The sequence below is a fragment of the Ambystoma mexicanum genome, chromosome 8 (assembly GCF_040938575.1).
Source record: "Ambystoma mexicanum isolate Mex_15411 chromosome 8, UKY_AmexF1_1, whole genome shotgun sequence".
Classification (NCBI taxonomy): domain Eukaryota; kingdom Metazoa; phylum Chordata; class Amphibia; order Caudata; family Ambystomatidae; genus Ambystoma; species Ambystoma mexicanum.
Genome location: NC_090929.1, coordinates 901441774 through 901464752, shown reverse-complemented (window position 1 = coordinate 901464752; position 22979 = coordinate 901441774). Strand labels below are relative to the sequence as shown.

Genomic DNA, 22979 nt, shown 5'->3' with positions numbered 1-22979 from the left:
ATTCATATCCTTACACGGAGTAACCTTGAAATGTTGAGGCAGAGGACATGCACCGGTATCTACAGCCCCTTGCTGCTCCATTGCCTGCAATTCATATGCTTACACGGAGGTACCTTAGAATGTTGAGGCAGAGGACATGCACCTGTATCTACAGCCCCTTGCTGCTCCATTGCCTGCAATTCATATCCTTACACGGAGGAACCTTGGAATGTTGAGGCAGAGGACATGCTCCGGTATCGACAGCCCCTTGCTGCTCCATTGCCTGAAATTCAAATCCTTACACGGAGGAACCTTGGAATGTTGAGGCAGAGGACATGCACCGGTATCGACAGCCCCTTGCTGCTCCATTGCCTGAAATTCAAATCCTTACACGGAGGAACCTTGGAATGTTGAGGCAGAGGACATGCACCGGTATCTACAGCCCCTTGCTGCTCCATTGCCTGCAATTCATATCCTTACACGGAGGAACCTTGGAATGTTGAGACAGAGGACATGCAACGGTATCTACAGCCCCTTGCTGCTCCATTGCCTGCAATTCATATCCTTACACGGAGGAACCTTGGAATGTTGAGGCAGAGGACATGCGCTGGTATCTACAGCCCCTTGCTGCTCAATTGCCTGCAATTCATATGCTTACACGGAGGTACCTTGGAATGTTGAGGCAGAGGACATGCGCCGGTAGCTACAGCCCCTTGCTGCTCAATTGCCTGCAATTCATATCCTTACACGGAGGATCCTTGGAATGTTGAGGCAGAGGACATGCACCGGTATCTACAGCCCCTTGCTGCTCCATTGCCTGCAATTCATATGCTTACACAGAGGTACCTTAGAATGTTGAGGCAGAGGACATGCACCTGTATCTACAGCCCCTTGCTGCTCCATTGCCTGCAATTCATATGCTTACACGGAGGTACCTTGGAATGTTGAGGCAGAGGACATGCGCCGGTATCTACAGAGCCTTGCTGCTCCATTGCCTGCAATTCATATCCTTACACGGAAGAACCTTGGAATGTTGAGGCAGAGGACATGCGCCGGTATCTACAGCCCCTTGCTATTCCATTGCCTGCAATTCATATCCTTACAAGGAGGTACCTTGGGATGTTGAGGCAGAGGACATGCACTGGTAGCTACAGCCCCTTGCTGCTCCATTGCCTGCAATTCATATCCTTACACGGAGGTACCTTGGAATGTTGAGGCAGAGGACATGCACTGGTAGCTACAGCCCCTTGCTGCTCCATTGCCTGCAATTCATATCCTTACACGGAGGAACCTTGGAATGTTGAGGCAGAGGACATGCGCCGGTAGCTACAGCCCCTTGCAGCTCAATTGCCTGCAATTCATATCCTTCGCGGAGGAACCTTGGAATGTTGAGGCAGAGGACATGCACCGGTATCTACAGCCCCTTGCTGCTCCATTGCCTGAAATTCATATCCTTACGTGGAGGAATCTTGGAATGTTGAGGCAGAGGACATGCACCGGTATCTACAGCCCCTTGCTGCTGCATTGCCTGAAATTCATATCCTTACACGGAGGTACCTTGGGATGTTGAGGAAGAGGACATGCACCGGTAGCTACAGCCCCTTGCTGCTTCATTGCCTGCAATTCATATCCGTGCAATCAAATATTCTATTAAACAGATGTTGCTAGGTCTGGAAAAGACTCGGGGCTAGCTAGCCTTTCGGCTGTAGCCCCTGAGCTTCTATCCAGGGCTACAACCAAGAGATCTGGGGCTACAGTCCCCGTAATACCCCCCTAGCGACACCTCCATGTCCCAGATTCACACAGTCTTTTGCGAGTGCAAATGCATTTGAACTTCAAAAAAAAAGTGCAGTTTTGGTGAAGGCAAAAATTGGAGCTTATTCCCAAAGGTTTTAAAGGAACAAATCCCTGGGCATTTGCTTGCACTCCGTGGGCGCATGCTGCCCATGTGCGGGCTCTCAGACACCCACTATGCATGGGGGTGGGCAGCAAGGGAAGGAACCACAATTACCTCCAGCTTGCAGTGGAAATTCGGGCACATGAACAAGCCTATGAAGAGCTTGATAATTGATTTTTTTAAAAGTTGCAACTTGCCCCAGTTTCAATTTGGCATAAATCACGTTTGGAAATGGGGCAAATATGCATGGACTAATTCCACTTTTTTGATCAATACTTTCTGAAAGTGTTTCACTGCCCCACTGAGATTTACCATTGCATGTGTCATTTCATCTTTTTCACATTTCACTTTTGCATCTGCATGTTCCCTGCCAGGGATTTGTGCCTGGAAAATGTGCTCTCTTTTCTCATCACAATGCTGTTTTAGGCGCAAATCGCTCTCACTCTCTTCGTGAATCTCATTGTGTGTCATCAGGTGGGATTTGGCACCGTCACACTTTTCCCCTGTGTTCCGGTTTCTTCGCGAATCAGGCATCATGGGGATATTACAGAAACTTTGCACTGGTGCAAGAGTAATTTGAACCAGGAATCGGGGCAATGTTTTACTCGTCAACTAGTCCTTTGCCCTGGTGCAAATGCATTGAAAGAATGTTTTTTTTTCTTTCCATTAGGGCAATTATTGCCGTTGTGCTCATTGCACTTGCACTGTGCAAGATTGATGAAATACCACCCTTGTCTTTAATTAAGTCTAGTAATGTCACCAGTTCACAGTGTTAGTGTTAGCTATCCGAACACAGTCTCAACATTTATTTAATACACAATGGCCCTCATTACGAGTCCGGCGGTAGCCATGCCGGTAAAACCGGCAGACTGCCGCCAGACTCATGGGGATTTACCGGCACCAGACTTGCCGGAATTACCAAGGCATTACAGCCCCGGTGGTCCGATAATTCCGGCACCGGAATTCCGTTACTCCCCATTCCCAATAGGACTTCATGGGAATGGGGGCCGTGGAAACACCAGTACCATTTTATCGGCACCATTAAATCCGGACCGGCTAACTTGTAATAAGGCCCAATGTCCGGTTCCTTGTTAGTTGAAGGGACTGGAAATCCTTTGTGAAATCTTCCAAGGTCCGCTCTTGGAGTGAATTATGAACAAGACACAAGGTTTTGAATTGGGACTCTTCCTTTGCCGGTAACCAGAGAAGGAGCTATCGTGCTGGTAGGATGTGGTTTTGTTGTCTTAGGCCAGAGATAACCAGGTGGCGCAGGTCTGAGCTCTCACATGTTTTGCAAGTGTCTTTTCTGGGATCCCAGTATCGATGCCATTGCAATGTAGTATGGGGAATGCTACCACAGGAATATGTGGTGGGAGTTTATAGGAATTTTCTATGGCACTTCCCAGTCATCAGCTCATAAGGAAACATTTGGGGTATTTTCGTAATACGGTACACTGCTAGACATCTGGGTAGTAGCTGCATAAATCTGTGTGTTACGTCGAAAATTAAAGCAGGCAACCTGATATGTTTAAAACCACTTACCTTCAATTGGTCAAATAGTGCAAAGAAATATCTCAAATTCTCTTTGTCTCTGCCTGAACCAAGAACTACCACCAGCAATAAAGATTCCATGTTGCCAATTTAAACGTAGTGACTTCTAATTAAAGCCTGTGTTTTTCTGCACAATACAAGAGCCTTGTTGATCAAGGGCGCCTAGAACCAGAATGTGGTACTGCACCCTTGCATAACCGATATACCTTTCTCCAAAGTGACCTTTAGTTACAGCCAGTGGTGTGTATGTCAGAAAATAGGTCTATCCATTACAGGGGCATTTAAACTCCAGGTTTTCATACCTTTCACAGAATTAACTGAAAATATTATATAATATTAATAAATGGTGCAATTAAGTAGCTTTTGAAGAGTGTTTTTCAGTCTGTGGGACTTTGAAAGTTAAAGCATTACACCATTTAAGCAGAATATTTTCCTTTAGTCCAATAAAAGGAATCACAGTTTTGTCATTTTATAATTGGATTAACACAGAGTTGAACATTTCTTTGCACAGGTGACATCTAGTAGCACACGCAATTTCTCATGGTTGAAAAGAGTGAGATGGCCGAGCGGGACATCCAAGTGTATAGGTATAATGTCAAGTCTCATGTAATCTCTGATGGCTTGGGTGACCTCATGCATGAGGAGGGTATGAGTTTTAGTTGCGTACCTAGCAATAACTTTTGACTTTCAGTGGTTTTTAGTTTTTGCTTTGTATCTTTCATACAATTTTAAGAAAAGTTTTTTCAATTAATTTTGTAAATTTTGAATAGAATAATATTATACCAGAGGAGCCCTTTTGTGAATTCTAATAACTTTGGCCCTGTTAGAAAAAACTCTTCAAAACTTTCGCAAACAAATGTGCACCCAATCTAGAAAGGTTTTGTGAAGTTCTGTTTGGGTGGGTGAAGTAATAGGTGGGTCCCAAAAGTTGCATCTCCTATAAAAACATAGGGATTTTTTGCTCTTACCTACTTCAATAACGAGTGGACGTATTTATTCAAAACATGCTGCAGAAGCTGCAGATCAGTCTCGCTCACAATCTTTACCTGGTCTGGTGAAAATCTGTTAATAAAGGGTCAAATGTAGTTACGATATCTTTCACTCTCAAACCAGCCAGCAGACTGGCATGCCTATTGTTGAAATTGATTCCTTTATTGTGATCCCCAGATCCATACTGCCCTAAAAAGCAATTTCAATTTGTATTGGAAAGAGAGCAGTTCTGATTGGCCAGGGCATCACTGATCATTTGTTATATGTCACCATCTTGCACTATGAGCTTCACAAAAGGATTTGTGATTCAAAATTGAAAGAAAAATAGAAAAGCGGTATATGCCAGCCCTCTGGGCATACTCCAACTCTTAGCAGGCTATAGAGGTGCCTGCGAGGAGTAGAATCTGATACTTTTTAATGAAAAAACTGTGGATTAATAGAAAAGGCTAACAGGCTCAAGTCCTGAGACGCAGACCTCAATAGATCAAAAGACCAAGATCAGTGCACATGCCACTTACATTGTGTCGGGCCCAGTGGGTGTTTAGCCATTACCCGGGTACAGTGTCCACTCTGTGCAGACCGTGCCCAGTAGTAATATTTGGGCTCTTTGAGATACCCGGGCTGCACATTGGGGCTCTCTGAAGGGAACAGAGCAAAGGCAAACGTCATGCCAGTACTGTGTTCACAGGGCTTATCTATGAGCCTTGCCTGTTGGGCCTTTGAGTCTATTTGACATGATCAAATTATGGCTGATGCCATGGTCTGGGCTGTGTGTCCAATGGGCATGACCGCAGCCCATGCCTGTGTGTGCGAGGTGCCCCGGGCATGGCCAAGTGGTAAGTCCATGTCACAGCATCTTCTGGCCATGGTCTGCAGCAATACTAAGTGGGCGCATTCGGTCTCTCTCTCCTCAAAGTACAGCCAAAGGCCAGGCCCAGGGCAACATCTCCCCTGGTCATGACCACAGGGTCTGCACTGTGGTACATTGTGTGTCTATGAAGTGAGCACATCTTGTGCTTGGCAATAGCAGAGCCAACAAAACACTACCTTCTTAATGGTCAGTACATTTGGGAAAGACACCAGTCCCTTCCCTAAAACAAAGACTCTGGGAATCCCGTTTCACAACTACAGGTTATGCATTCCACAAAACAATACGATCCAGCAAAGAATACTCTCTATGTGATGAAGAAAACCATCCCTTAACTCGAGATCATGCACGTAAGTGAGGTCACACGAGCCTTAGTGCTTGCCAGACTGAATGAGTGCAATCCTTTCCACATAGGCCTAATTAATCTACTGATCAATCCGTTACAAATACTGATAAACAAGGCAAAAATAATTGAGTCAGCTATGATGCACTGGAGTTCTATGGCACAGGCCTTAAAGGTCTCATGCTGGCTCCATGTCAAGCAGAGAATCACCCCCAAATGAACACAGGTCTGGGGTTCTTGAAATCGCGTTCGTGAAGCAACTAACGAAGAAGGAATCATAGATACACTAACTGTAACTGCGAGCTAATCACTGCCCTAAATTTCAGAAAGAGCAAGCATGAAAGCTGCACCCTAGCAGTAATGGGATCATCTAATGAAGTGACCTGCAACCTTTGGTGCTCGAGATGTTTTGGACTACAAGTCCCATCAGCCTAGCCCGCATAGTCCATGGTGCGTGGTCATGTGAACATTAGTCCAAAACTACAGATAGCTACATATGTTGCAGGTTTATATTGCCCACTAAACAGAGCTGAATACATCCCTAAAAGGTTCAAAAGGCTGACCAAGACCTGAGTGTTGAATCAGGCCTTTGGTGGGTAACAAAAGTATCTTGTAAATGATTTGCTATGAGCAATCTCTTGTTTAAATCCCAGTGTTTGTATCCTCCGATGTCATGCATGTATGTGATCATGAATGTGTGGGCCTGCTCACATTGTAACTGATTACCTCTCTCTCCTGCAGCTTCTTCTCTCCCTGTGTTTTGAATCGGCTATGCTATAAAACCTCAAATAAATACATTCGTTCACCAGTCACATTGTCCACAGAAGTCATGCCCAGTGGGCATTGTGAGTCTCTTTAATGTGTCTGGGGCCTTTCTGAAAGTCATGTCCCAGAGAAAATGTCCAATAGGTGGTAAAGTCTCCTTTGGCCAGTGGGTGCGTTGTGTCTCAATGGGGGACCCAGGGCATGACAAAAGCCAGTGCTGAGGCACAGCGCCCCTAACACTATACACGCTGGGTCTCTTTGAGGTGTCTGGAACATGCCCTTTCATAGTTTCCACATGCTATGCTCATTAGACATTGTGGGTCTATTAGAAAATATCATTGAAAATCTCCCAAAATTCTACGGTTGTAGAGCCTTCTGTAATAAAATCCTGAGAAATGTGCTAAAATGATCTGGTTGAAGGGGTGTTAAGGCTGCAGCACAACACAAAACCCACAGAATATTACCAGTTACAGTAACCATAACTCGGCGATCGCCATTCACTGCTCATGCCATCTTTTTGGTGCCGGGCTGGGGGGGGGGGTAGTTCCTGAGGCGGCACCAAGATTCTAAATGGTTCAATGGTGAGCCCTCACAGGGGATAGTGAATGTTTTTAGTGCAGGGAGCTACATTTTTGATCAAATAAGTGCGAGCAACCGAGAGTAGCGAGGCAGCCTTAAATAAGTAAGGGGATTTCGGGGGGTTTCCCTCCCCCCGATAATTTATTTTTAAATAATGTGCTGAACTGATGCATTTTGCAGCACAGTTTTTTTTTTTATAAAAACGGGATTAAAGCCATAGAATTGTTTGTCTAAAGAAACAACAATATTATTTTTTAACTATATACATATGGCCTTATAAAAGGCCTTATACACATACCAACAGATCATATGCACATCCAAATCAAGATCAGATGTCACATACATCATTCAAGATTTCAAAAATCATGTCACATAGTTTTACAATGTAATAAATTAAGTTAAACTCATTTCCATTTAAAAACTCCACCCACAGTGATTGCATATCAAAAATAGTTCCATCATTTCTATACTTCTTTAAGAAAACATTGCCTTAGATAATTCAAACTAGGACAGTGCATTATGAGACGCCTTGTAGTTTCTAGTAGCTGATCACCACATAGGCGACAGCATCTACCTTCCCGTGAAATCCTGAGGCGCCCGCCTGACGCTTCTATTGAAGGCAAGCAGTTGAATTTAATTACCAGATATTTTCGAACAGTATTACCATATGGATATGCCGTTAAATATGCAGCTTGGGGGCAATAACTGTCACTGTAACTCAGAAATTCACCACTGGACGATTTAGTTGCTAATGACACAATTTGTTGCTCTCTATCTTGAACCTGACGTACACTTAAGAGGTTCTTAAAATTACCAATGGGATACTGTAGCATCCCCTCATTTAAATCTTCTGCTTGAGTATCAGTTTTTTTCCATAGGGCAACCCCTCAATGGGGCATCCAGGGCTCGATAAGCCAATCATAAACCTTGTATCAAAGTATCCCCCTCAGCTGTTACCAGCTATAATAACAAAATAACCTCTCTACAGCTTAGCATATTGAATTCCAAGGTGACATATTCCACCGTGAGCTTTGGTGGTAACCTAAATAGTTTTCTTAGACATTTACCTTCCAGTTGATTCAAGTGTGTGCAGAACTTCCCATCCCCATACTTCAGTCTCATGGGTCATTATTGATCTAATTTTCATTTTGTACAACATAGCTATTGACAGAAGACTGTGTCCACCATAATTACCCGCAAAAACATGAATCACTCCCACAGTCTTATTAACTTTTCGGTTCACAAGTGCCCACTGTTTTTCCAATTTCAACTGATCATCAACAACTACTCCTAGATATTTGTAATCCTTAACCAATTTAATTTCCTGGTTCTGGAGATGCGACTTATGAGTTTTCGTTCTTTTTCTCTCATGATTAAATAAAATTATCTTAGTTTTGGCTATAGGGATCCTCAGATCATTACACCTGGAATACAGTTCTAGGTCGTTGAATTTTATGTGTAAACCTTGTGGAGTGTAGTCTATGATTATCAGATCGTCGGCATATCCTAACCAGGACAATGTCATTTTTCCAAAAGTTACGTGACAAGTACCATTTACATCTACAAACTCCTGTAGATCAGTCAGCTATAAGTTGAACAAGCAGGGAGCCAATAAGCAACCCTGCTTAACACCTCAGTTTTTATCCAGTTGGAAATCTTACCAGTCTGATCTAGATGCACCTGCGCCCTAGTTTCGGAGTAAAGTGAAACAATCATACCTAGCAGGCCATCAGGAATATTCCAAACTTGCAGTTCTTTTCATAATTTGCCTCTGCAAACTGTGTCAACAGTTGCTGACTAATCTACATAGGCAACATACAAGGGTAGACCTCTCCCGGACCATGTGTAGTCAATAATATTCACTAAAGTTAACAAGTTACCAGTGGTGACCACCATCTTGTGAAAGCCAGTTTGCCATCCTTTAGGAATTCTTGCCTGTTTCGCTAATGTCCAGTAACGCTCAGGAGAGCACACTGGCACACAACAAAGGATCTAGTTTTAACAAGGCCTTACAGGTCCCCTCGGGGCCCACTACTCTTGAGAACGTAAGTTTACCAATTATTGCCATTAAGTCATTATTCGATAGGTTATAAGTCCAGACAGAATCTGTTAAATGTTTGTTTCTTTATTTTATTAGCTAGTATTGTACAGCAGTAAAGTAAAGTTCCTTAACATGTACAAACATAACACTTATTAGCACAGTCAGCAGCATAACAGCATAATAAACCTGAGGTGTCACAGAACAAGTTGGTAGCTGACCACAGGCAAAGAGTTCTCCAACATGTAAGCCACCGTCTTCCAAAAAATAGTAAAAAAACAATGCAAGGTTCATGATTCCCCTCATAAAAATCTCCCATAGTGCTTGGCCAGGAAGTAAGGGGCCCAAGCCTGCTGCTATTTAGCCACCAAGTCGGAGTGTATCCAACATCTCACAGTAGATTAACAGGTGTTTAGCCGTCTCAAGAAAAGCAGTGCCACATAGGCGGCACGTGCGCATGAGCATAGGATCATTAACCCACACACCCGTCCATTCCAAGGTTTTAACAGAGTTAGTTTTTACCTTAAGGTAATCCCAAACCAGGGTGTTGTCAAATTGGTCACCATACTTCAGAGAGCTGTCCCGGCTAAGGATGTATTCCGTGAATAGAACGCTGTTCGCCTTGGTGGCTAGATGCGCAACATACTGCTCACGATAGCTAGCATACACCGCCACAGGCGCAGCAGCCTTGAACCTGGGGTAAGAACAGCTCTCACAGGCAGCTGGAATGGAGCCCGACCATCTGCCTACTGTCGAAAGAATGCAATAGAAAGCTCTGTGGTGCATATAAGCAACCTTAGACAGAGCAAGACTGTAGATAATGGAGTTCAGTGAATCAGCCTCAGCGTTAGCCAAGCGCCAGTATATGCCCAAGAGAGAGAGCTCTAATCTTGCCATGCAAGAAAAGATACCGAACTCCAAAAATGGATTCGAATGGAGCATGCATTGGTAATCTGAGTAACCTCTTCAGAAGGAGGGATTCTAGTCTTGCCACTCCCAACTCGTTACCGGGGTGCCAGCCTATGGCACCATAGATATGGATAGGACTGATCTTGGCCAGGTATAGCTGCAGCAAAATACCAAAAGAGTACCAAGGTATTGGTACACCTTTACCACCTCAAGTCTAACCCCTTCCAGGTACCAAAGGACTGTGACCTTTTGGCGACCCGAAGGGTGAAATACCATGATCTTGGTCTTTTTAATATTAACCACAAGGTCCAGAGAATCAGAGTATCTTTTCAGTTTGTCGAGAGATGCCTGTAGGCCTGCGGGGTGAGGTAGGTCCAGTAGGATAATGTCATCCATGTAGCCCAGCCATTGGAGAGGAAAGTCTCCCAATTTTAGGGGGAAAGATATAGAATTTGCCAAGGCTGGGCCCATGTCTGCTAGGTATAGAATAAACAGAAGAGGGCCAAGGATGCAACCCTTCTTCAAACCAAGGACCGTCGGATTCCAGATGGAAGTGGAACCAGACTAATCCAACCAAACCTTTACCCTAGTTTCGGTGTGTAATAGGATAATCATGGACAAAAGGCCTGATGTAATATTCCAAGATGAAAGCTTCGGCCAAAGCTTGTTACGGTTGATGGAGTAGAAATCTGTGCTGTCGTCTATAAATGCAGTGTATAGAGGACACTGTCGAGTGAGTCCGGCCTGTTGGATGGCAGACTTCAGGGCGAGACAGTTGGTTGTCATGCTCAGACCCTGTTGGAAGCCAGTCTGGTTAAGTGGGATGAGTTTGGCTTCCACAGACCAGGTCCAAAGGTTGGAAAGAACCATGGGAGTAAATATTTTTGAGGAAGCATAGAGCATTGCAAGGAGGCGATAGTTTCCCGGCATGGATCGGTCACCCCTTCTCCAGATGTGGACAATAATATTGTCTCTCCACGAAGGTGGGATCAGCTGGGACTTGCCAATTCAGTGCAATAGGCAGTTTAGTGCTGAACCCCAGCTGTCCAGATCTTTTTTGAGCACATCACTGCAAATGCCATCAGGACCAGAAGCTTGCGATGACTTGCTACTAGAGATGATGTTTATTAAGAGGAGTCACCTCATCTACCGTGCTCGGGGTCAATGCAGTGTGCAGTCATGCATGGTGAATATTTTGAGTGGAGGGCCTAATTATTTCCCCATTTATCGAGAGTGACCGAGTGTAGTGAGAGAGCACAGAATAATTATGTGAAGAACATTTCTTTTTTAATTTCTGAAATATTGCATTTTGCGGGTACTCATGGATTAACTATGCTTTTGTAAGGGAGGAAATGGTAATGTTGGTGGGGAGGGTGGAGTACTTGGATAGGACACTCTCTGACCATGCCCCCCCATCTGTGGAAATCCTGCAACACTATCTGGTTCCCCCTATCCCCAGGTGGAGGTGTAATAATAACATGTTAGTGGACCTGGCATTCAAGTCATCACTGAGGGTCGAGATAATTCAATTCTTGGATCACAATTGGGGTTCCACTGCATGTAGATGTATGGAATGGGGGGCTATGAAGGTATATTTTAGGGGATTTTGAATATCTGCTAAGGTTGGGGTGAGGAGAGCATTGACTGATGAGGTTCTTCGACTTCAGAGGGAAATAGCGGATTTGGAACCCCGAGAGGGTAACGGCGAGGAAGTACAGTCCATCAAGGTAGATGTCAGTGACAAACTGAAGGATTCCTGCAGTACCTTCTACATGTTCGATTTTACTGGGTATACAGGTCAGCTGTATTCAACGGGGGACAAGGTGGGCAAGCTTCTGGCTCGGTTAGTTGAGAGAGAGCGGGGTAAGCGAACATGTGACGGGGTACGAGATATCAGAGGTGACCTGGTCTCAGATCCGGAGGGGATCTGTGCTATCTTTCAGGAGCTCATTAGTGGATTGTATACCGATCAAAAGGGGGTCGATAGAACACATGGAATCGCATGGCTGGAGAAGGCTGACCTAAAGAGTGTGTGGGTGCAGCGAAGTGCATAACTAGGCGCGCCTGTTGTGCAAGAGGATGTCGGGTGGGCCATGGACAATTTAGGGCTGGGCAAAACCCATGGGGTCGACGGCTTTACCGTGGAGTTGTACAGAGCTTATAAAGATGTACTCACTGTTAGGTTGTTGCAGGTGTACACGGAGGCTCTGCAGGCTGGGGTGATCCCTTGTTCCATGTTGGAGGCTTTGGTGGTGGTGCTACTTGAACTGGGCAGGGATGCGACAGACTGTGGTTCATATAGACCGCTATCCTTGATTAATGTGTATATTCAGATCCTATGCAAAATCCTGGCCGGGCGCCTAGCACCAGTGGTTGGGGACCTGGTCTATCCGGATCAGACAGGTTTTATCCCGGGCAGGAGGACTATGCACAATTTGAGAAGGCTCTTCATAATTCTAGATGAATACGGAGACGAAATGTACAGCAAACCTTGTGAGTGGTGCGGTGCACTTGTCAGCGTGCCACTCGCAGAGCTTTTTTTATATCAGGGCTGGCGGTCAGGGCAGGTACATTGACAGCCAGTCATGGTAGCGGGCTGCACTCGTCGGAGCGCCACTCACAAGTTATTTTTTTAATCAGGGCTGACACTCAGTGCCAGTCCTGACTGGGTGTTAGCCCTGCAGGCGGCATGGGGTCACATTGGACACTAGGGAGGTGTCAGGCGGTAACCGATTCCACTGCCACCCTCTGCCTGCGCCCCTGTATGACATCACACGTTCAACTAATTGAGATAGAAATGTGCCTTTTGAAAATAATCCCTGTGGTCCATTTGGACTTGACGTGGGCTGCCAATCAAAACAAGAGAGAGGCTCAGCATAAGCATTGTGGGGTGCTACTGCTTTTCCTGTGCCATTTCCATTCCTCATGCGTGTGTGAGTTGTTACTACATCATGCGTCATGCCATGAGCGTTGCGTGACAGTGGCTTCATGGGTATACAAATATACAAAAGCATGTTCTCTCATACACACATTTACCGATATGGACAGGCAGTCTTAGAATCACACTTCCACGCTTCCCCAGATGTATACACCATTAATCCCACAAACACACACTTGTCTCACAAATGCCACAAATAATCTTTCTCGTTTTACCTGACATGCTTACTCTCTCTCTTTCTTGTGCACACAAGAGAACGGAACACATAAAAACATTACAAACATACACACGTATACCCCCCCCCCCCACGCACACACACTGAAGTATAACCGCCCACTTACACACATATAGAAACGCACACACCACCTTCGCACACACTCCGAGGCAGACATCCACATGGACACACTCTTCAATAGACACACAAACACACTGCACTCTCACAAGTATGCAAGGCACACGCTCACAAAGACCCATACACAAACTCCCAAATCAAACGCCATATGCTAACCAGCAGGCACCCTTTCTCTTGGTACTCAGCCCATAGGCACGTTCTCACACACCTGACAGCGGCACACTCACATCATGCTCTGGAAATGGCGGCCTGTGGGGGAGAGCTGCTGCTGCTCTTACTCAGTGGGAGCAGTCCACGTCACGCCTATCAGGACACAGAATAGTTGGCAAAAAAAAAAAAACAAGCAGAGCAGTCTGGCATTATTGAAGACGGTTAGTTGCTCTGACAACAGTGCTGCCCTGCTGCCCGCTTCTGTTGGGCAAAATATCAGAACATACTGGTGGTATCCCAGAAGAATTGCACCAGTGCAAGTGCAGTTAGCACTACGACAACAATTGCCCTATTGCAAACAAATATTCTTTCAATTAATTTTTGGCCCAGGCAATTTTTTTCCCTCGTCTAGGCTCTTTGCCCTCGTGCAAAAATACCTTGAAATAAAATGTCCTAGTGCTTTTGAACTGGTGCAACGTTTGTTTTTAATACCACCTCTGGTATAACTTCATGGGCTGAAAGCCTTCTCTGCTGACAGTTAAACACACTAAAGAGTCCTTTCTTTCTTTCCCAGGTGTCCTGCAAAACGGTACATCAACGCACGCTGAAGTTCTCGGTCGTCCACGTGGATAAAATGAAGAAGCACCACCCGCTGGGGCACGTCATTTTCCCCCTGAAGAACGAAGTTCTCATCGGCGACGGCAGGATCGTTCTCTGGAGGGACCTGGAGACGGAAAACCTGGAGGTCAGCATCTCACTTTACAATGATACCGTGAGCAAAGAAAACAGTGAAAAGACTGCACTGCCACGGGCACTAGGAATCACACATTCCTATCTACAGGCTATGCGTCTATGCTTATGTCCACTTACCTGCATAGTGCAGGGGGCTATGCCACAAGTTGTTCTTGCCTGCATCACACTTTCATCCGACTAGGGAGGACTCTAGTCAGAGGTGGTAAACAGACATTTGTTAAGTGCATACCCAGCCCATCCAACTTCACTTGGATGTGGTTCGTTGAGGGTGTTGACTTGGGGCCTGGTGTGAATGGGCCTATCGCGTTTTCGTCGACATGGAATGGTTGTTTCAGCGTGTGACACCTCTGACCAGGGCACAGTCGAACATGTATTTTCCAAAGTGTGTGATCCTGGGCAAATCATTTTTATTTTACTGTACCGCTATGCGCCAGGTGGTGAGATTGGCGCACACTACTTGTTATTCGGGAGTGGGGAGACGGTGCATTTCGGTGGGATACATTGCCTCCTCTGGATCTCGGATGTTGGTTGAGTAGACGCTCTGCTTGGCTGAAAATGTATCTTTCGTGTAGGCAATGTGGGCTGTGCTGTGGTTACTCTTGGTTGTGGTGTCTCTGCTCTAGGCGCTATTTGTGGCATCGTCCTTTGAGGGGGCTGAGGTTGTTGTCTCGGAAAGGTTTGGCTCAGGGGCAACATGCTCGCCTTGGAAGCAAGACGACACTGAGCACCGCAGGTTTGATCCACGGGCTTAGAAACCTCTGGGTATTAAGGGCGTTATAAATAACCTATCATATCAGGTTGTAGTACCATCCCTTGTTTGTTGGTCTTTTTTGTGCTCACTTTAGGGGGGGGCAGGCCCCTACAGTCTGAGTGGGAGAGTCGGTGAGTGCTGCAAGTCAGTAATCGCCACGAGCACTGGAAGTTCAATCTATGGGGGCTTTTAACAAGCAGATCTTTGAAGTGTTGGACAGTAGTTTCTGATTAGATCAGAAGGTGGGACGGTCTTTCTAGGGGGTCAACTTAGAGAGGAGGTCTGGGGATAATGGACTGGCGACATGATCTAACCAAGGCACTTGTGTCTTGAACCTGGATGTTGTGTTGGAGGATGGTGTCCAGGCTGTTCTTTCTATTGCCTGTCCCAGAGGTTGAGGATGTGTTTGAAAGAGGGGATGGCTTTCAGCCTTAGCTTAAAAAGTCCTGCTATCAAGATGCGTTTATCATAAGGACTATTTCTGTGGGGAGGGTGGTGAAGGAGTTCAAGATGCCTCTGAAGTGTTCTGGGGGCCAGTAGCAACTGAAGTGGTGGTTGGGTGGCGTTTGTCAGGGTGCCATTGTTCTTGCACCCATCACATACTGAGAGGTCTAGGTGTGTGGCTTTGTGAGTTTTCCTGTGGAAGGGGAGTACTCTGCCACCGGGCCCTGTGGATGTAGTCACCAAAAAGAGGTTCTAATCTGATGAAGGAAGAGTAGGAGTGAAGGAGAAGATGAGAATTCAGTCAACCATCTTTCTTTAATGAGCAGGCCATCGAGGTTTCTGTCCACACATACATCATATATGTCAAGTAAGGGCAATGTGGCCAGTGAAAGTGGTTATTGGGCGTGTGCTGCACGTAATTATGACTGAGATCCTAACGGTTTTTTGCATATGGTAATTCATGTCGGACTGCTCATGTTTCGATGCGCTGTAGTACTGGGTGCCATTGTTACCTAGTGTATCAACCTCAGGAGGATGAGGAACTGGGATGCGAACGTACAAGATGTGGGTTGGCCCCCGTCTGATGCAAGCGCTTGACCTACTGAGCTAGCCTCCTTTGGGAGATGTCTGTGATTGAGCATCAAATAAACCTGGGAGAGCCAGGGAATGTATGGGTAGGGTCCGAGCCTGGGGGTCTGGCCCGGCTCTTGGGGCCAAGCATGAGTCGATCCTGGCTACACGAAACGGGGGAGGGAGGCAAGAAAAGGTGTGAAATAGGTTTTGGAGCAACAAAAGGGGCATGACGTGACTAGGAGGCAACAAAATGGGCTAAATAAAAAGGGGCTAAAGGGGTGAGGGGCAATAAAACGGGACTGGGGCAAAATGGGCTAAAGGCGATTGAGGCACTGGGTGAACGGATAAGGATTGTGCCAGTGGGGGTGTAGGGAGAGGCAGGGGTAGGGGCTACTCTGGCGTTTTGGTGATGGCTTGCCTGAGTGGAGTCTGGGACAGGGACAAGAGGATGATGGCGCTTAGGGGCTGGAACAGCACCAGTGTTTTTTTAAAGGGAATGAGAAGGGTGGGGTCATTGCAGATGGCAAGGCTGGAGGGGCACAAAGGAGGTGGTAAGCGCTGCTTACCTCCTCCTTTGTGCTCACCTTCAAATGTGCTACATTGTTGCCAAGTCGAAAAATGAGCTGAACGTCCCTTCAAAACAATCTGAAAACAACTCCCATCCAAACAAGCTGAAAAAACAAGCACACGCCTAAGAAATTGTGGATGTTTCTCAAAAGTAAGAAACCTGACATAATAACATAAATACACATTGAGGGAACACAGGCATAGTACTTTAGAACAAAAAACATCTTTCATTATAATCGCATTTTTCTGACAATTAGTGTAGCTCCTTTTCATATCTTATATGTTAAAAACACATTGTTGGTTTTTCCAATCGTTTGGCTATTCATTGCCACTGGGAGTGGTATTTTTGTTCTTCCTATTAGAAGTATGAGCATGCAAAGTGAGAACCCAGGACTGGCTCATGGTGTCCCATATAAAATGGCCCCATTTGGCAGCTATGCCCATGTGAGTTGCTTCTCTGTTCCATCGCCCCTCTAGTCCTTGGCTCCCTGGTGGGCCCCCTCTCATCTGGCCCATTGCCCCTCTGGTCATTGGCTTGCTTGTGAGTTGCTCCTGTGTTCCATCATTTCTCTGGTGCATAGCATGTGGTGCATGGTTGACTTTGTCAGTAGTTGATGGTGCATGTACATCTGCATTGTGCCATAGTCCCATGTAAGACTGAGTGCTGCTACAGTTGGAGTGCCTTTGAGGGAATCGTACCAAAATCTCGCCCTGACAATTACGACGGCCGAAAATGCCACCTTTTCTTTTTCTTTTGTAAACCCCCTTACACCACATATATATGTGGGGGGTATAGAATATCATATTAATATGGTGGGGCGGCGGGGGGTTTCCGCCGCATACATATGTGGTGTAGAGGGCTGTCGCAATAATCACATAGATCCTCTTTGCGGAGTCAGGGGGACAGTCATAAGGGAAGTCCCAGGAAACTGTCAAGAACCCGTGGGCCCTATGTTTTTGTCATGGCATAGTGTCACCTGATTTAAGAACATGTAGCTTAACATTATAATATACAGCAGAACAAGGCATGGAAGCTGGAGAAAGAATGTTTTCCATTGATACACGCAAATAAAATGTGACCAACTATGATGTTTCCAAGATGAAAAAGTTCGCGCACAGTTTTTATCAGGTGGTCTGTTGAGCAATATATGGTAACAGTAACTACCTGACAATCATTCCACAGCCCCCGCCTAACAAACAACACATCTTCACACACAACATGCAACTGAATCCATAGGGATTACACAATGGAACGCATACCACCTGAAGAAATACGTCTACACTAAACTTTGCTGACTAGCACACTAACCTACCAAAGTTACACCAGTACAGGTCCCACCACTCCTTAAACACTACGACAGACCCCACAATCACATAAACAATCTGTTACCAACCTTGAGCACACATGAACTACCCATCCATACAACTCACAAAATATATCAAAACTGCACACCACAGGTAATCCCACCTTGCCAGATCATGCACACATCAACATTGCAAGAAAGCAACCTATCCTGCTTCCGCGTTAGCCTATCCTGAAAAGCCAAGAAACTGTGTAAATAGTAGACTGTGTGCTATACACGACTCAATAAAACAGCATAACGGGGCACAGCAAAACGTTTCACACATTCTCCTGTGAGGCATACTATGGATGGCCCACACCACTTTGGTGACTGGCACCAACAGAGGAGAAATGTACTGTTGGCTCTGTTGAGATCAGTCCTATACTTGAAGAGATTGAATTATTTGCCCAAGATCACACTCTTCGGTTTAATTGTTAAGCTGGTATTTTAACGCAATCTACAGTTTAGGCACTTGAACACATAATTTCCAAGCTCAGCTAGCTACAAATATGTACATTTTGGGTTTCCAAACCTATAATATTCCTGTCTTATGGAGCAGAGTGCTTACGTTTTCTATGGCCATGTGCAAGAAGGCCGTACAGTCCTTTTTATGTTTGTCATTCAGGAACTTCTACTTTTCCTAAATTTCAAATGGGAAAGAAAAAAATGCAAGTACCATACTCCAAGGACTCTCACTGAGCCCCAAGCTCCTGTCATGGCAGGCTATAAAATATAAAGCATTTGAACAATACATGCAAAAAGCCATTCTTTACATACACCAGAGGAAAAAAGAATGACATCTGTGCAACTACAGAAAAGGAACTGTTTAGATGGAAACCTCAGCAACACCAGAACGTGGTCCATCCATGAGGTTTTAGGGGTCTGCAATCTTTACATCGCCAGATGTTTCGGACTACAGCTCCTCTCAGTCCTACCTAGCATTGTCAATGGTCAGGGATTGTGGAAAGCATAGCCCAAAACACCTGCAGAGCTGCAGGGTGGAAACCACCTAATTGGAAGTGTAGACATACTGAAATAAAGAGACTGCAAAGGCACTCCCTCTGCTGTGCTTAGTAACAAAATAATAATGATACAATCAGGTTCTTGTATCACTATTTCTCACAGGTGTTTAAGTGCTGTAATACAAGGTGCGATTAATTCTCACTTTGCCAGCACTCCATGTTTGGACCATAGAGGCATGAAGGACTGAGTTTGCCATGGCCGAATTTTGATGTGCACATTGTAGGCTAGCCCCATGTCAGAGGCATGCGTCTAACTTGTGAGCTATCTACCAGTGAATGAGTACAAAGGAGGTTTGCTGAACGCCATGTCTACATCTCTCAGAATAATTCAAGTCATCACAATTTTAGAACGTTTTGACAATCACCAGGTATTTCAGCTCTAATTCAACCAAACACTTCCTGTTTACATAAATTCATAGGGCCCATGCCCTCTTTCTGGTCTTTGATTTATTCCAGGGCTCAGCAACAATTGTGTTTCCATATGTTTTGGACTTCGTCTGCCATCAGCCCAACCCAGCATAGTCAACGCTGAGAGATCTTGGGATTCGTAGTCCAGAACTTCAGGAGAGCCAGAGGTTGCAGACTCCTTATTTAACCAGTGCCTTTTCATCCATCTCTCTTCAGTGTTGCTCTCACCCCAGCCAAACTTTGTGGTGGCTTTGGAGAATGTATGTGCTGCAAAGCTGAGGCACACTTTACCCTAACATTGATAAAATATTGCTCCGTAGGGGAAGTGCCTGCACTTTGTACCCTAATTCTCTGCCGCTGAATTTGATCCTCAGGTAATAACACTCTATTTAGGACTGAATTTACCTCCATGCACTGGGCACTCCTTGGACCCCGAATAATCCATACGAAGAAATGTGTTGTGGGCTTCACTGCTGCAACGTTTTAGGCCAAAGCTGAAACAATTGGTAATTCTGTCCTATTCACTGTCATATCCATTGTTAAAACTTAATCCTGGAATGTTGTTAAGTGGAAGCGACTCATGAGTATATGGGTCGGTAGAGGCAGTTTGCGCTTCACTATCTGGTATCCACATGTTTGTTTGTTTGTTTGTTTGTTTATTTATTTATATAGCGCTCTTGACCCGGGGGTATATATGCGCTTTGAACATCAGGTTACAGGTAAAAGACAATAGTACAGTGTTGATAGGGCATAGATAATAGTATTCAAACAATATACATAAAATTGGACATTCGGAGTGCATACATATGTGGTAGGACAGTTATTTGTTGGTTAACCAGGAAATGACCTTGGTTCTGAAAGGTTGGAAAGTAGGTGTGGATTTAATATCCAGTGGGATGGAATTCCAGAGTTGTGATGCCAAGGTTGGGAAGCTGGATCCTCCGGCTCTTTTGAGGGAGTATTTGGGAACTGTTAGTTGTAATGAGTTGGACGATCTGGTGGTTCTAGTGTTCTGTCTTAGTGTAAATTTGTTCGAGAGGTAGGGTGGGGCAAGATGATTGAGGGCTTTGTAAGTAAGGCATATGGTTTTCAAATCAATTTTCTGTTGGATGGACAACCATTTGCAGGCAGTTCTGGTGGCGGAGATGTGTTCCCTTCTAGGAATATTGAGGGCGGCACGGAGTGCGTTATTTTGTAAAACTTGCAATTTATTGATTACTGTTTTGTTGGCACCTACATAGAGGCTATTACAGTAATCCAGTTTAGATTGAATGAGTGCTCTGGCTAGGATGAGACAGTTGCTAGGGGAGATCAGTGGTCTGCAGGCCCTGATAAGTTTACCGGTGTAGGCAGTGGCTGAGGCGGTCATGTTGATTTGTTTAGCTAGGTTGATGTTCGTGTCTAGGTAGAAGCCGAGGGTTTTTACGCTCTTGGCAATGGGTATGGTGTTACCGTCAATAGTGAAGCTAGTGTAGACGGGACAGAGTTTACTGATAGTGTTCGGTGAGCCGACAAGAAGCAATTCAGTCTTGTCATCATGTATTAAAAGAGACTCTGGGCCTCAACACGAGTCGGGCTAAAGCCCATAAATGCAGCAGTAACTGTATTACCACAGCATTTAAGGGCTGGCCCTATCACGAGTTGGGTGCTAAATGAGCTGTTTTACCTCCAGCTTTTTCTGGAGGTGAAAATCCCATTTAGCGTCCTGTTTTCGCTGGTATTACTGCCGGCTGTATTAGCCCGCAGTATTACTGCCGAAAATGCCCCATTGGCATTGCCAATGGGCCCAATGGGGAATGGGGATTTACTGTTAACGTCCAACCCGTGATCCAGCGGTAATACCGCCAGACCGGTGGGTGCTAAGGCTATTACAGTCAGGCGGTATTACAGCCGAGATACAGCCCAACTCGTGATGAGGCCCTCTGAATTGTATTGTATGAAGTCCTACCACTTAATTTGTGTCTGCGTGCACAGAGGCATGGAATGCTCCAGGTGGGGCCACACAATAGTTAGTGGTATACCTACCTTCGCTTCGACACAAGATCAGTATATTCTTGGAAGGCACAATGTCAAAAAGATTCCCTTTCTCATTTTATATGGACCAACCCATTGCATGCAGACATACCAACAATGACTACGGAATATGCACTACCAATGGAGTCCTTTTGCTTTGCAGTGGTACTCAGCCCCTCACAATTCAGTTTGCAGGAGTCAATTGCAATGTACATGCTTGGGCCATAAGCCACTGCACAGACAGTAAGCTGTAATGCTCTGAGGACGTTTCACTTACATATACAAACAATTCTATTGTCTTTGAACTTGTAGATGAGATTGTTTTTATGTTTCATGATATATTTTATATTAAGTGATGATGTTATCTAGAAGAAATTACATTTTTAATAAAGGTGATATGATAGAGGACTTGGCATTAATGGAAGTATTGGCACATCTTAACATGGACGGCCATGGACACCTGAATTGACTCACATTCTAAATGCAGTTTGTATGTGATGCTACCATTTCTTTTCAGCCTCCGTCGGAGTTCGGAGACGTCCAGTTTTCTTTGAGCTACAACGATTACCTTGGACGCCTCACCGTGGTTGTACTGAGAGCGAAGGGTCTACAGCTCCAGGAGGAGAGGAACGCCGTCAGTGAGTGTGATATTTTTCTCCAGTGTTAAAACAGTTATCCTCCCTCTGCAGGCATATTTTCACTTCATTAGCAGGATAGTCCTTCGTTTGCCAAGAGATGGCAATCTGAATTGAGATGTCTTATTGAACTTCTATGGGTCCTCGCCAACCCAGCTGCAGGTGGCCACTACGTCCACTGTACGCGCACCATGAAGATAAACAGGTGATTAGCATAGGAATGTCGTCTTGTCTGCCCATTTTCCCATTACAGAGTCAGGTTGGCTGGTAAAGTGTCGGCCATTTTGAAAATGTCAACATTTTCACAAGTAGGGTTCCCAGCATTCGCATATTTGGATACACATTCACAGAAACTGACCTATATGTGAAGTACACGATTTCTTATCAGGCTCCTCTTGCATGTTTCAATATTAATTTCACATCATTTATAGATTTTGTAGTAGAAAAAGAATGGAGGAAAAGTACCTGAAACAAACAGCCTATTAAAAGACTGGAGATAGTACAGTTATCTTCATTAACTTTTGATTACCAAGTCCCTCTATACCTCCGCCTAGTCATGGCCATTACCTTACATATTCAGATGTGTGGGTGATGGTACTATCCTTATAATCCTGCACATGTGACTCTAAGCTCAATTAGCACCTTAGCGATGATTCGTAGGCAACCAGACTATTTCTTGTGAGGGCTGTAGGCACGATACACATCTACAGTTCGAGCAAACTGTAGATCGCTTCTTCCAACACCTACCATGCTTCACCAACTGCCAACTACCCTACCAAAATAAATAAAAAACAAACGTGCTTTTCTTTTCATGTCCTTGTTACTCTGTGGCCACGCCTCTTCTGCAACACTAAGGTCACCATTGACATTAGATGCGGCCTCTATATTGTGAGCCGCCTTTTCTTTTTACTCGGCCACCATGAGGAATTGTGCCTCTTATTCATTTATGGAAACATACTCCCATTAATCATGTTCTCATGAAATAACTGACTTGAATTCGCCAATGGCCTTAGGTGCTAATGGCAATGATCGTTTGTTTAGCACTGTGTACCGACTGGCAACAGCTCCTTCGGCCCGTGGCAAACCCTGAAGTCACTGTGAAAGTGGTTAA

The 22979-nt window shown here is 45.1% G+C and overlaps 1 protein-coding gene across 1 annotated transcript in view; it reads left to right on the top strand.

Moving 5' to 3' along the window:
• LOC138472557 (synaptotagmin-15-like) overlaps positions 1–22979 on the top strand; it is a 492423-nt gene that overhangs the window by 301400 nt on the left and 168044 nt on the right. The window contains exons 5-6 of the mRNA XM_069610789.1: positions 13934–14104; positions 21751–21871. Coding sequence (XP_069466890.1) covers positions 13934–14104; positions 21751–21871 — 292 coding nt within the window. The remainder of the gene's footprint in view (positions 1–13933; positions 14105–21750; positions 21872–22979) is intronic.